Below are 15827 nucleotides of genomic sequence, written 5' to 3' on the forward strand. Positions count from 1 at the left end.
CATCTGACTTCCCTGCCACCAGTTACGCACCCCTTACAGCTAGACATTCAAATTAAGCTCTGTAAGTTTAGTGGTGTAATGGCATACAATATCTTGCAAATGTACTTTTGAAATTAAGATAATGATAGACATTTTACATTGTACTACATGCTAAAATAATCACTATTCTCTAAATGGATATGCCGTATGGCAAGCTAAAAAATGATATATATTGCCCTGGGAAAGACCTACAGTACTTCACCCCAAAACCTCACCACAATGGTCAGTCAATGAATGACAGAGAATGATCAAATAAGAAGAACACACCAGAAAAAGTTTGTAAAAATCAAATCAACGTCTTGTATAGTACCTTGCAAAAGTATTCATCCCCCTTGGCGTTTTTCCTATTTTGTTGCATTACAACCTGTAATTTAAGTAGATTTTTATTTGGATTTAATGTAATGGACATACACAAAATAGTGCAAATTGGTGGAGAAAAAAAAACTTGTTTAAAAAAAAATTCTCCCCAAAAATAAACTGAAAAGTGATGTGTGCATATGTATTCCTCCCCTTTGCTATGAAGCCCCTAAATACGATCTGGTGCAACCAATTACCTTCAGAAGTCACATAATTATTTTAATAAAATCCACCTGTGTGCAATATACTGTAAGTGTCACATGATCTGTCACACGATCTGTCACATGATCTCAGTATATATACACCTGTTCTGAAAGGCCCCAGAGTCTGCAACACCACTAAGCAAGGGGAACCACCAAGCAAGCAATACCATGAAGACCAAGAAGTTCTCCAAACAGGTCAGGGACAAAGTTGTGGAGAAGTACAGATCAGGGTTGGGTTATAAAAAAATATCAGAAACTTTGAACATCCCACAGAGCACCATTAAATCCATTATTAAAAATGTTTAAGAATATGGCACCACAACAAACCTGCCAAGAGAGGGCCGCCCACCAAAACTCACAGACCAGGCAAGGAGGGCAATAATCAGAGATGCAACAAAGAGACCAAGAATAACCCTGAAGGAGCTGCAACGCTCCACAGCGGAGATTGGAGTATCTGTCCACAGGACCACTTTAAGCCGTACACTCTACAGATCTGGGCTTTATGGAAGAGTGGCCAGAAAAAAAAGCAATTTCTTAAAGAAAAAAATAAGCAAACACATTTGGTGTTCGCCAAAAGGCATATGGGAGACTCCCGAAACATATGGAAGAAGGTACTCTGGTCAGATGAGACTAAAATTGAGCTTTTTGCCCATCAAGGAAAACGCTTTGTCTGGGGCAAACCCAACACCTCTCATCTCCCCGAGAACACCATCCACACAGTGAAACATGGTGGTGGCAGCATCATGCTGTGGGGATGTTTTTTATCGGCAGGGACTGGGAAACTGGTCAGAATTGAAGGTATGATGGATGGCACTAAATACAGGGAAATTCAGTCTTCCAGAGATTTGAGACTGGGACGGAGGTTCACCTTCCAGCAGGACAATGACCCTAAACATACTGCTAAAGCAACTCTCGAGTGGTTTAAGGGGAAACATTTAAATGTCTTGGAATGGCCTTGTCAAAGCCCAGGCCTCAATCCAATTGAGACTATGAGGTATGACTTAAAGATTGCTGTACACCAGTGGAAACGCATCCAACTTGAAGGAGCTGGAGCAGTTTTGCCTTGAATGGGAAAAACTCCCAGTGGCTAGATGTGCCAAGCTTATAGAGACATACCCCAAGAGACTTGCAGCTGTAATTGCTGCAAAAGGTGGCTTTACAAAGTATTTACCTTTTTGGGGGGGGGGGGGGGGTGAATAGTTATGCACGCTCAAGTTTTCTGTTTTTTTGTCTTGTTTCTTTTTTGTTCCACAATAAAAAATATTTTGCATCTTCAAAGTGGTAGGCATGTTGTGTAAATCAAATGATACAAGGCAACAAAATAGGAAAAATGCCAAGGAGAGGGTGAATACTTTTGCAAGCCACTGTATGGCGTCCCATCGTCCACTGTACAGCTGGTGTGTGTGTGTGTGTGTGTGTGTGTGTGTGTGTGTGTGTGTGTGTGTGTGTGTGTGTGATTATACTCTGAGACAGGACAGGGGGAACCAGGCGGTGATCCTGGCACACCCAGCCTCTCATAAAGGCTCCTGTCATAGCAGGAGATCAGAGGCAGCCCGTGAAATCCAGCTAATAGTCATTATGAGATCCCCTTCCTTCTCCTTCCCTCTCCCTGTTCTGTAATCCCTACCTGCTCTGCTCTCCAGTCAGCTTCCTCTCCTTGCTCTGTACTCCCTACCTGCTCTGCTCTCCAGTCAGCTTCCTCTCCCTGCTCTGTACACCCTACCTGCTCTGCTCTCCAGTCAGCTTCCTCTCCCTGCTCTGTACTCTCTACCTGCTCTGCTCTCCAGTCAGCTTCCTCTCCCTGCTCTGTACTCCCTACCTGCTCTGCTCTCCAGTCAGCTTCCTCTCCCTGCTCTGTACTCCCTACCTGCTCTGCTCTCCAGGCAGCTTCCTTTCACATTGCATTTGTATCGTGTCGTCTTATCAGCCTTCACACAGATAGAGGACACATCACACACAGTAGACAGACAACCTCCTTAGTAAAAGGCCATCATTGTAAATAAGAATTTGTTTTAACTGACTTGCCTAGTTAAATAAAGTAAATAAGGAGAGAGAGAGACAAAGAGAGAGGGGATGTGAGGGGGTTAAAGTAATATTCTGGGATGCTGGGGTTTTAAAACAATATGAGCAGTAAATTGTAGAAATAATCCAAACACAAAGTGGTAATTCAACCCTGAAGTGAAACCATTGAAAACCCTAAAAATAATCCCCAGTACTGTTATTTTTCTCTAATGTAAAATTAATGTCTGTAGTCCTTTGTAGAGCATTCTAGCATGCGTCCCTTGTGCTCAGCTCTGCAGGGTGAACACTCCGGACCCTGTGTGCTCATTCACTCCTGGGCCCAGTCAATAAGGCTATTTCTGATCTCCGGATGGCTAAGGTTTCAAAGCCTGCTTAAATGGGCGCCCACAAAGCCGGAAGCACCAACCTCAGTCAGCCCTCTCCTCCTCTCCTCTCCCGCATGGAGGACCTTTCTCTAAATATTGAGAGGGAGGCTCAGCTTCCAGCCCATGGTAAAGGGGGAGGAGGGAGGGAGAGAGAGAGAGAGAGAGAGTGTGAGAAAGAGTGAGATAGAGAGAGAGAAAGAAAGAGCGAGAGAGAGAGAGAGAGAGGGGGAGAGAGGAAGAAAGCCTCCCCCGCAGCTCCCACCACACACACCCGGCATGGTGACGACAGACAGGGAAGCGCAGTTCAGGGCTCCCGGTGCTAAACTCTGAACGGCAAACGTTTGGCAGAGTAATTACACGCCACAGTGCACTGGGAGTGATTAGTGATAGTTGTCTGTTAAAAGTGCTTGGAGGCTCAGAGAACCCTTTATGTGCCACGGTTGCCTTCCCCTCCACTAATGTTTAGGTTTCATTTGCATCAGGGAGGAAGGAGTCACATGTCAACACAAATAAAGCACGTCTATAAAATAACAGTATCGTTCATATCCTATTTTATGCAAATGTCAGTACAGTATTTTCAAACGAGATTACATTTTATTTCAATAATATGTTTCCTTCAATACCTTCAACAAAACAATTTACACTTTTCCACTTAACACTTTTCAACTTAACTGAGTCGTATGTGCAGAACTATGTCACATCTATAGAACTATACTAGGCCTGTGGCTTGTTTTGGTCTGGATCAAAATAAATGGCACAAAGTGGGTATTCCTCTCTAAAGGCGTCTCCATTGCCAGGTCATGTCACGCTCCGGTGCGTTGCCGTCAACACACTCAGGTGGCGTAGCGGCAGCCGAGCCTGCAGCCTGCCTTTCCTTTGATCTCCCTGCTGTGTTTACCTTAGCTGGTTAGCTATGGCGTCTCAGTCTTAGTCACTACGGCATGCAGCAGATGTGCCTGTAAGCAGCTGAAAGGTGAGTAGCACTCGCAGATAGCTAGTGCGCCCAGTTGTTAAACACATCACAGAGAAATAAGGGGGGAAAGGAGAGAGTCATGAGGGGGATGGACTATGGGATTATAGACACCACCTGATAATTCCTAAACCACAACACACACACTGGGCCTTGAGCTGAGAGTCGGGTGACAAAGGGAAACAAACGCACCCCATGGACATCCACTGGGGAGGAAAAAATACCTGAGGGGTTTGACTAGGGGATTGAGAGGACGTAAGACAGTACCTGTGGTGGAAGCCTCTCCAGATCTGCACCAGGTGTGAGGCATTAAGGAGAGGAGCTCTGCATCTGGCTCTATCACCCAGGGCCCAGGGCGGTGTGTCAGGTGCTGTGTGCTGTCGGTCTCTCAAAAAAGGGCCTGACTGAGAAGCCAAATTGATTACAAAGACAACAATGTGGACAATGATTTCAAGTTTACTATTGCCTCTGTTTATACAGTGTACAACAATTTAGTAAACATAGCTTATTACTGATGTGCAATTAAAACAATATCCAGAGAGATGTGATTATACAGATTATTGTCCTGAAACAAAAACCCACTGTAATGAATACAGAGAACACAGCACCAGTGTTGCACTGGAATACATACTTCATTACAGAGAAGAAAACCATGTGGGCATTGTTGTTTCTGCAGATTATACATGACACAGAACAGAGGGGTAAGACTGTAAGACGAGTAAGTGTATCACAGGCAGTGGGAGAGGTAACTCTAGACCTCAGAGCTGGGAGAGAGAAGGAGAGGGAGAATGTGACTGGGCACGTGCGGAATGCAGAGTGGCGGGGAGAGAGAGCAATCTACATTTCAAATGTTCAAGGATGTTTCCATTGTGTGTTTATGAAACATGGCTGCTAGGACTACAAAGGTAAGAGGATATGGCATCAAAGGCCTCCCTTAGAAAACACAAAAAAAGCAACATTGCTGCACTGAAATGTACAGCAGAACATACTACTACTCCTCCTACTCTGCTCTACTCTGGTCTTTAACCATTTGATTACAGTGTACAGGCCTCAAATCAAGGCCCTTCGATCCATTTTCTCACTGTAACCTACCGCTGGGTCTGTAGTGGGTTTAATGTAGGAGGTAGACAAACAGAACTTGTCCGAGTGGCTATAGGCAGAAGGAGAGAGAGAGATTGAGAGTGAGAGTGAGAGTGAGAGTGAGAGAGAGAGAAATAAAGAGAGAGAGAGAGAAATAAAGAGAGAGAATCAGAGAGAGAAAAAAACAGAGTGAGAAACACACATAGAGAGAGAGAGACAGAAAGAAAGAGAGAGAGAGATGGTGTTCTGTTCTGGATGAAAAGACCTCATTTAAGGAAACAAAAGACATAATGGAACGGTGTGTGTGGGAAAGAACGAGGACAAAGTGCTGAAGTGATTCCAAAATGGCACCCTATTGCCTATATAGTGCACTACTTTTGACCAAAGCCCTATTCTCTATTAGTCCACTACTTTTAACCGAAGTAGTGCACTACATAGGGCATAGGGTGCCATCTCAAACACAGTCCTGTAGCCCTACTGTAAGTGCAGCCAGTGACCGACACCAGGTGGAGCCTGCCTGTCTGTTGACGGTCAGGGTAATATTGTTTACAAGCTCCCTCAGCAGAATCCCACTGCCCTCCTCCAACCATCAGCCAGCCACAGAGTTCGCCCTCTACTTAAGGCAACAAGACTGGAATGTGTTCACTTCAGCATTACAAGCCTATTAAAATACACTTTTAATTATGCTACAATCTCTCCAGGGATCATTTATTTTCATCTCCACCTCTCTTGAACTGCGTGTTCTTTGACATCTGCACCAAGAGATCAACAGCACAACTGGAACTGGGAACTAGCATGTGTTGTTTTCTCACTAGCTCCAATTAAAGGGCATGTTGACAGATTATAGTACGTAGCTGCTGCTGCTACTGGTACGGCTGGTGGTAGTTTGTGCTCCAAACTAGTAGGGTGAGGAGGAAGGGTAGGCTGTTGATGGGGGAGAAGAATGATGAGGAGAGAGGGGGTGAGGATGGGGGAGGGGGGGTGAAGAGGGTGGGGAGGGAAGAAGAGGGGGCTGATGGGATGAGAAGAAAGGGGGATTATGGGAGATATCTCAGGTACACAACATAACCAGGCAGCCCTGGGGGGTTAATGTGTTTACACTACCTGGGCTGTGATCTATCATCAACCTCATCAGCTTCTATTACCCTTCACATACATAACCAAGCAGCATCTCTAACGTCTTACCCAACCGCCAATCCACAACTCTCACTCACACAATTTCTATTGGATTAGTAAAATGCTAATATCCAGGGTATAACCCACTCCCCACTAGACTGGGTTGATGTGCAGTACTGTACATCATCATTCCAGTAGTTGATTTATATTTAGTGCCACTGTGCCTTTTCAAGGCGTTTCAGGTTGAACACCTCACAGCTTCAAAGGAGTTGTCATATATATGCATATGAAACGGCAACCAAATGGAACCTATAGCATTATCATAACAAGTCCTCCATAATAGTTGTTTACTTATATCTACTAAGACAACAGACAGACATTCCCTCTGATCCTGAATCATTTTACCTACACCAGTGAGAGGCGTAGAAATGGGGGATGAATACAGTACACTTCATCAGCATGGGCCATCTGAGATCTTTAGGCTAACAACACAACTGGTAAGCTGATCATCATAAGTCTATAATGTGCATAAAATGTACATTATTTCTCCCACAGTGCACATAATAGCATAGTAACAGTGATGGCATGGGTTCACCACAGAGCAGAGCCCATGCAGTCAGGCTGAGGTTAGCTAGGTGCTGATGAGGGAGGTGCCTGCCTCAAAGAGCTTGTTTTCACTTTACTCAGGCTTCATTATGCCCAATCAATATTAATTTAGTCTCTAGAGCTATTGAATCATTTCTAAAATAAAATTACAGGTAATTTGTCTTGTCATGGAATAGGGTGTATTATCCCTTTAGAAAGAAAACAGAGTGGGGTGGGATGGGACGTGGTGACCCATAGAAAAGCTGGATACAACTGTAAATATATTTTTTGATAAGACATTGAAAAATCAATGTCTGCTTCCTGCAATCCGTCTCGAGCAAATCAATCATAATCTGCACAGTTGGCAGTGGGATGAGAGAGAGAGAGAGAGAGAGAGAGAGAGAGAGAGAGAGAGAGTGTGAGAGAGAGAGAGAGAGAGAGAGAGAGAGAGAGAGAGAGAGATGGAGAGAGAGAGAGAGAGAGAGAGAGAGAGAGAGAGAGAGAGAGAGAGATGGAGAGAGAGAGAGAGAGAGAGAGAGAGAGAGAGAGAGAGAGAGAGAGAGAGAGAGAGAGAGAGAGAGAGAGAGAGAGAGAGAGAGAGAGAGAGAGAGAGAGAGAGAGAGAGAGAGAGAAGAAAGGCTGGAAGGGCCCAATCTTTGTCTGAGATCTCTGATTTCTGAATGGCTTCTCATCATGGTGATAATAGGGTCATCATTTCAACACTTAGCTAACCCCAGCCCCTTCCATTCAGCCTGGGGTATAGGGGAGCAGAGGGGAGGACAGGCTCCAGAGAAAGAGGAGTGGACTCATTCTAGCCCCATTCATCTTAATTCAGATTGGCAGACAGACACAGACAGAAGTGACCTAGAAAAGAAAATATCAAGGGGACCAACTCAGTTGAAATGTTGCCCTGGTGTATACTATAGCGATAAGTATGTTATTAAACTACTTATTTCAAATGATTGCATGTAATTATATAATTGTTTATGAACAATACATACATTAACAAATACCTAATGTCTTGAATATGTGAATTTCTGTTTTGCAATTTAAATGTTTGTTTCAAATGTTGGTCAGAAAATATAGTTAGGTTCATATTTGAAGTAAAAGGAGTGTGACCTGAATGTCAGTCTGAAGTGAACTCCATGCCACCATCTGTAGGCATCTCCAGTCAAACTGGATAGCAGCATGACATCACACAACAAAGATGGCCGTACACACTGCTGACTTCTGACCATATTACAAAATGGAAGTTAATTTATAAAGAAGAGAAATACTTGGATGTGGCTGCATAAGTAAATGGGTGCATACATTAAATAATAAATGAACCAACAACAAAAATACACAAACAGCACAATGTGTATTATCTCGGTTTTTAATATTTTCATATTGGTAACTTAGATAATAACAAAATCATGCACATTTAGAATAATATTACATGAAATATCTCCAAAACATCTTATGACACCAGATAAATAGCAGTAGTGATGATTCAATCACTAATACTTTTACAACTAGTTAGTAGGTTTTATAGCCACAATAATGTTGTGCCACCTACAAATGAATTGCTATTACCAGCAATGGGATCAGCAGATTCAATGCAGGTGTTCAGTCGAGGGACGCAGTGCACGTATGTTTAATCATTTCATTAAAAACTGCAAGGTCAAAAAGAAATAGCATCGGGAGCGAAACTGTTTTCAATTTCAATTGGCTTCCAAGTGGCAAAAGCCCACAGCTAATACAACAAAGAAAAGTTGGTGTCAACTAATCAGTTTAGAACACAGGTTTAGAAGGGCTCAAATTCTTATGAATACTTGAAGCGGGTTTCCCTCCTGTAGGTACCAACTAACCACTGCTTTCTAGAGAGCACAGAATTCCTGACCTTGTGCCAACGAAGGAATCTGTCAAGCGCTTGACGTTAACCAACTTAATTAAACTTAACCATCATCTCTATGAACGCGAGAGGCAATTAGTCTAGTACAATAGTTAATGCTTTCTAATAATAGTCTCTAAATCCAAATTAGATTACGCCTGCTCCCTCAGGCATGTTCACTGTGATGCTTCATCCTTCATATGCATGTTTGGTTTGCTCCACCGCTGGGCTCTCTCTTCTGCTCTTACTGGTTTCTCGACCAGTGTGGACTAGTCCTATAGAAGCTGTCTGAATTGTACTGCTTTTTCACATGTATACAAAAGTCTAGCAAGTGTAAGACACTTGGAATAGGTTCCAGTCAATGATGTCCAGCAGAGTGTGCGTAAAGCTTATACTGGAGCCTGTCATAGGATATGTCAATTTATTGTCCGTTTTTTCTTTATTTTATCAAACGTATGTTTTGACAACTATGACGTTTCATATATTTAAATATAAGTAGAATATACAGTTGATTTTAAATACATATATAATAGGTTCATACACCGCTTCAAAGTGGTATAACATGCAGACATTAGCCTATACTTGAAAACTATTTTATCCCGTGTATTTGATTATGCTCTAATATAATATTATCACCGATTAAAAAAGCGAGAGTGCACTCAACTTCAGCTAGGGTATATTTCTGTTATGGAAAATGATCCGTTTCCTACCTTTTCCTCAGCACGAGCTATACGTAATTTTCCCCGCTCCTTGTGATCTCTCACACACACACACACACACACACACACACACACACACACACACACACACACACACACACACACACACACACACACACCTCCTCGTCCTACTTCAGAATAGACGTCTTATCATGCGCGTATGGTGCCTGGAAGTCATTATTGTCGATAATAGAGTATCAATGCATGTTGACGTCATTCAAAATACCTCTCTCCCCCCTCGGTATCCCTGGTAACCGGTATGCTATTCAGAGATGAGTGACTGACCATTGGCCATTCATTACGTCCCTCATTGAAGAACAGTAAATATAATTGGCCAATAATACAATGAATTTCGCTTAAACCCTTGCGGGCACTCATGACAACTTCAATGGGAAAAGTACAATTACACTTGGGATAGGTGTTTACTTAGATTATTATTGATTCATTTGTATATTATACGAAATCAATTATAGTCTAATAGTTCGTTATAGTCTATATTTAAAAAATATGTATAAACAACAGTAGCATATACCTTTATGGCGTATATCTATCGTAGCCCTGCTACAAAGGGAAATACATTGACATAGGCCTACCATTAAATAAATATTTTGACTTTGTTTTCAGTTTATCAATGGCAAAATATGATCAATAATAGTAGTACTATTATTATTAGTAGGTCTAATAGTATTATGACCATCATCAGTAGAGTAGGATATCATTATTTCTAGACCTCTACTTTTTCTTCAAAAATAGATGTAGTAGGTCTAGTATAAACAATATCAACATTAGTATCCTGAACCTTATATACCTGTGTTGTCATAGATGTTGCTCCAAGAACATGAGGAAGAAAAACTGTTGGGGTAACAATAATTAGTTTGGCTATCATAGCACTGCCGGTGGTTGTAAAAGTAGGTATTCTAGTACCGTTGTCATCATCATTATTCTCTCTTCATGTATGTATCTTTCTTGCCTTTCCCCAACTCTGCATTGGCTCACTGTACAGCGTCATCACTCTCTGCTGCTCTCCAGAGGGTTTCAAAGCGTAGGAACACGTGACACTATGCACACACTTTTTAGCAGCGCCTATAGCGATCCCTTTCGGTTTATCGGGGATTTGAACTATAAAGCCAGAAACAATCAGCACTGTGACTATAAGGCCTGTGGATGTCTATATTACAAAAACAAATTCAATCCGGATATGCATTATTATACCTTTATTGTGGTTAAAATATGAGTCTAAAATGTATTTTCTAAATATAAAACTATTACAAGTTTAAAAAGATATCGTGCAATATTATTATAATATAAATACTATTATATAGTATAACCTAACTAGTATAGATATTTGTATTATCATTAGGCCTATTAATATTGGCCTATCATTATATTGATGATAATTTAATAAATAATTGAGGAGTGACTCATATATGGCACAGGTGCGTAAAAAGCCATTGTGCTGAAATGAAAAATCTGGATATCCATAATGGCCGATAAGCACAAGATATTAAATGAATCGGGACTCTCCATATTTCTGCAGAGAAACGTATCTGGTGGCATCAAAGGAGATTACATCCAGTGGTCATAGCGGATTTGCTGTAGTTCATATGGTACTAATCTGCCCTCGCTTGGGGCTTTTATGACTTTCGGGGTGAGAGAGAGCGAGAGAGTGTATCTGACTGGTTTATTCCTGGATCTATGGAGAAAACTATTTAGCAGCCGCTTCAGTTAACAGCTGTCACACGTTAAGAGTTGCTTATCCCACAGCTGAGTGGAATGCTTCCTAGATTTCAGCTAATATTACAAATAGCTGGTTAAGGGAAAAAAATACGTTTACACAAACAGCCAAACCTAAATAGTTTGGGATAAAGGTTATATTTATATTCTACTGTGTATTATTCGCGCTATCATTTGTGCATGCTCTTGCCATGTCTTACACTAACAACACAAAATGCGTCTGGCGTAAGAAAGTCGATATGCACAAAATAAATCCAAATCAAAAACCGTCGCCCCTTTTTAGCTCCCGTTGCGGATTTTAATTTACAGGATCACCGACCGTCAGTTAGGCTGTTACCAGTTAGGCTGTTACCAGTTAGGCTGTTACCAGTTAGGCTGTTACGAGGCATCTATTCAAAAAGACAAGTTTTGCGCTCAAAAGAAACAATAAACCATGAACCATGGAAAAAAGAAGAGCAGCGTGCAGAACATGGAGCGCCTTTTTTCCCTTCAGTATCTGGAAAGCTGTTCCTGACAGACAACAGCCTATTTGTTATTGATCAAGTGTGAAAGTGACTGCTTCATGTATTTAGAATAAGAAGAAAGTTGGAGTTGATCTACTGGCTCGCATGATATCGCAATCCAGGGCTGGTGTACTGGAGTCCTTGTTAGAGAAAAAAAACAGAAATAGCGGGAGAGGGATTGTTAGTGAGAGAAAGAGAGGGAGAGAGGGAGGGGGGAAAGCGGGGAGAAAAAAAGAAAACATGGAGAGGGAGAGAGAGACAGACAGAGATAGGCAGGGCTGTGGTATTAACCCAGCATAAGCTTGCCTTTTCCTTCGATGACTACACCCAGATAGGAGGAGCGTGAAGAACGTAGTAGGCGTCAGAATCCTCAATTTACAATTTAGCATCTTGGCAGGACATTTTCCCAAGCAAAGCCCCCATCGGAAGGCAAAAAACTTCTTCTGCACGGCATGAGCAAGTGAGAGAGAGATAGGACAAATAGAGCGTAGCAAGCAAACACAACGGTCAGTTGTAGCTGACTATCAGCGACAAAAAATCTATATCTAAGTCTATGTATTTGTTTATATTTTTACTTTTTACTGCAATCATTTAGGGGGGAACAGACAGCGGTCTGTTGAAACGAGACTCCTATGACTGAAATCGGACAGTGCATGAGAAAATAAAGAGGAAAAGTGCGCAAGTAAGTGGCTTACTTTCGGGGCTTTCACCATGGCGTATCCTCAGGGCTACTTGTACCAGCCATCCCCTTCTTTGGCGCTGTATTCATGCCCGGCGTACAGCACCAGCGTTATATCGGGACCCAGGACCGAAGAACTTGGTAGATCTTCATCTGGCTCAGCTTTTGCTCCCTATGCCGGAACTACCGCGTTCACCAGCGCTTCGCCCGGGTACAACTCCCATCTCCCGTACAGTGCGGAGGCAGGAGCGGCCGCGACATTCGCTTCATACGTGGTGAGTGAGAGAGCATTGACTCGAAATTGCCGAGTGTAAAAACATGTGGAAAATCTTATATTGTATTGTTGGTAGGCCTATGTGTAGAATGTTAGCACGGTGCAAATGAGGCAAATGTATATCTGGTTTAGCGTGCGTCTGTATTTTGCTGATGACTCTTTTACATTTGGGTAAGTTAGTTGTAAATAAGCCCATCCATTTTGATGTAAAGACGAACATGCAAAATAACCAATTAGGCTAATTAGCATGTTATTGTTCTTTGGATGAATGCAATTTTCCTGTAAATAATGAGCAATGAAATAGGTCGTTGTGTTGAAGCAGTTTGCATACAATAACAAACAGCAAGCTTCCAACCTCGGTAGAACACATTTATATATTCTGTAGTTATTTGTTGGATAAGGTCTTTATTAGTATGTGCGAAATTATAAACTCGTTTATTTAGGGCTACTCGGTTGTTTTTATGGGCATTGACCAAATGTTCGTTAACTTGGGAACACAGATCCTAATATTTAACATCTTCTAAATCTGAATGGGAGTTGAGCACGCAGTTATATTCAAATGAAACCAGGTTTGTAGGCCAGCTGAAGAATAGTGGGAAATAATGATAGTGAAATCTTGTCTTGGTAAAATTATGAGAAGAGAATACACGGTAGGCCTGTTACGCATGATGCTAATACTTCATCTAATTTGTAAAAGAGGTTGCTTTCACTACGCATAGATTACGTTGTAGTGGCTACAGTCAGCAAGACAGGCGCATCTTGAATACAAAAACGCACAAAGAAAAATAAAGTTGAGAACAATGTCCATCTGTGTAAAATGTCAAAAGTGCATTGGTGACGCATCTGATGCTTGATTTATTGTAACCAACCTAAACGTCAGAGGTGTGTGTGTGCGTGTGTTTGTGTGTGTGTGTGTGTGTGTGTTTATAATGGTCCCTTGTTATTGTTTGTAACTTATTTTGTAATGTTTTAATTGTTATGAGTCGTTGACAATTATCTGAAAAGCATTTTCTTTTCGACGGCTTTGTTTTCAGAGTTCTCCCTATGACCACACGACAGGCATGGCTGGGTCTATAGGATATCACCCCTACGCTGCTCCCCTGGGTTCATACCCCTACGGTGACCCGGCATACCGAAAAAACGCGACCCGGGATGCTACCGCCACTCTTAAAGCCTGGTTGAACGAGCACCGTAAGAACCCCTACCCCACCAAGGGCGAGAAAATCATGCTGGCCATCATCACCAAAATGACCCTCACCCAAGTTTCCACCTGGTTCGCCAACGCCAGGAGGAGGCTAAAGAAGGAGAACAAGATGACCTGGACTCCCCGAAACCGGAGCGAGGACGAGGAGGAAGACGAGAACATCGATCTGGAAAAGAATGACGACGACGAGCCTAGCAAGCCGAAAGACAAGGGAGACTCGACAGACACAGAGTCAGGTCTGTAGAAAAATCATCAATTTTTTATCGCAGTCGTTTCCACTCAGGGCACAAAATGAATTGCTGGTTAATGGTGGTATATTATTTATAATGGGACAATTGCTTTACATAATGATCACCTTGAACTCCCCTCATTTGACTTATCATGTGCTGAAAATTGCTGGTGACGTAAAGTGTTTAGCATTCGATTTATCTTTCACTGCATAATAAGGCGGGCTGCAGCTGGTGGACTGGGCTGTGTATCGCCTAATGATAATTATTACGATTAAAACACAATCATTAATATCACGGTTTTCAGTAGCTGTATGCCTAGTTGTTTGCAGGCCTATTATTTATTAGCCAACTTATTATGATAACTAGGCCTATTATTATGGTAATTAGCATATGCACAAATATGAACGCATGAGTGCATGAATTAGGGGCCTATAGCATATTGGTAGCCCATCTGTATCTTATGTCACAATGTTATACATCTTTTTCACAGTAACTTAACTCTTGTTTCTCTCTCACTGCAGATCATAAATTGCTGAACCCGGGGGACATAGTGTGCGACAGATTTAAAGAGGAGAATCATGGCAAAGAAACGGATCCCCTTCTGAGCGACTCGGAATTAAAAGACCAAGGGGATCGGACAGAGTTACTGTCCGAGTCTGCTAAACCCACCACCTCGTCTCCATCCGCCATGCCTCGGGGAGGAACGGAGCTCGTTGCGCAAGACAAGCCGTCAGAAATGGGCCATGCGCCGGGCACGGTAAACAGCAACGTGACGTCTGTCATTCACTCCTCCCCATCGGCCCCTAAACCCAAACTCTGGTCCCTGGCTGAGATCGCAACGTCTTCAGACAGGTGTAAGAGCAGCAGCGACGGGCCGCAGGGCCATGGGATGGGTCACAGCACAGTGATCACCACCAATGCAGCGTCACCATCACGGTCCTCCCCACAGTGCCCTCTCCCAAACAGCACAGTCCTATCCAGGCCTATCTACTACACGTCCCCTTTTTACCCGGGCTACACGAACTATGGCAGCTTTGGACATCTTCACAGTCACAGCAATCACGGCTCAGGCACGGGCTCCACGGCACATTTCAATGGATTAAACCAGACTGTGTTAAATAGAGCAGAAGCTTTGGTAAGAGAAAGCCAGAAAGGCAGAGGCCAAACGCAGGTAGATCTTTGTAAAGACTCCCCTTATGAACTAAAGAAAGGTATGTCAAACATTTAATACCTTGATCCCTTTCAAAAATCCATCGGACCTTTATTTATTATTTGTGGGTGCATTACAAAAAATAAGAAAAATAATAATTATAAAGGAAAATTCTGAGAACAGTTATTTTCTGAGTAAATGCTTATCTTCAAATCTTAGTTTCTGAATGGTTAATCCTAATGATGTAACAAGAATGGTCTTCATCGCTGCAGCCGCCTGAGTCTATTTGTATTAAAGACTAATATGTATATTTAATGTAGCATTTTTGTATTTAAAATGGACGATACACTATCTTTGAAGTAAATTATGAGAAAAAAAATACACGTGTGCAGCGATTATTCTGGGGGGAGCGGGAGGGGGAGGCAACTGTTATTATCAAATGTGTCAGAAGGGCTTGAAAGAGGAACACATAATGGAACATGAAAGAGATATTTATGAATGGGATTGTGTTATTTTACCCCGTGACAGGTGTATCAATTACATTATCGATACAAAAAGAGCACTTCAGCTTTATACAACATGAGAACATGTCGAAATTTCACAAATTCTCGAGTGAAAAACAGATAGGCCTACAGCCTTTTAGGTCTACCCAAATATTTACATTTTGGTGGGGTTTGGCCAAAGATATTGGCAAGAATTGACTGAATATATGTATATTTCTGGC

General features: G+C 42.2%; 1 protein-coding gene across 1 annotated transcript; it reads left to right on the forward strand.

Moving 5' to 3' along the window:
• The first annotated feature begins 11831 nt into the window (after window positions 1–11831).
• LOC115123152 (Iroquois homeobox protein 5a-like) lies at window positions 11832–15491 on the forward strand. The gene is made up of 3 exons (XM_029652480.2): window positions 11832–12520; window positions 13554–13959; window positions 14475–15491. Exons 1-3 carry the CDS (start codon window positions 12278–12280, stop codon window positions 15179–15181), a joined length of 1356 nt encoding a protein of 451 aa, XP_029508340.2. The 5' UTR covers window positions 11832–12277; the 3' UTR covers window positions 15182–15491.
• Window positions 15492–15827: the final 336 nt, after the last annotated feature.

The sequence above is a fragment of the Oncorhynchus nerka genome, linkage group LG28 (genome assembly GCF_034236695.1).
Source record: "Oncorhynchus nerka isolate Pitt River linkage group LG28, Oner_Uvic_2.0, whole genome shotgun sequence".
NCBI lineage: Eukaryota > Metazoa > Chordata > Actinopteri > Salmoniformes > Salmonidae > Oncorhynchus > Oncorhynchus nerka.

What these genes read in the sequence shown, in the direction of transcription:
- LOC115123152 (XM_029652480.2), top strand. Translation starts at nt 12,278, where the DNA reads ATGGCGTATCCTCAGGGCTACTTGTACCAGCCATCCCCTTCTTTGGCG. An exon ending in CGACATTCGCTTCATACGTG is followed by an intron (nt 12,521 to 13,553) that starts GTGAGTGAGAGA and finishes CTTTGTTTTCAG; the next exon opens with AGTTCTCCCTATGACCACAC. An exon ending in CTCGACAGACACAGAGTCAG is followed by an intron (nt 13,960 to 14,474) that starts GTCTGTAGAAAA and finishes CTCTCACTGCAG; the next exon opens with ATCATAAATTGCTGAACCCG.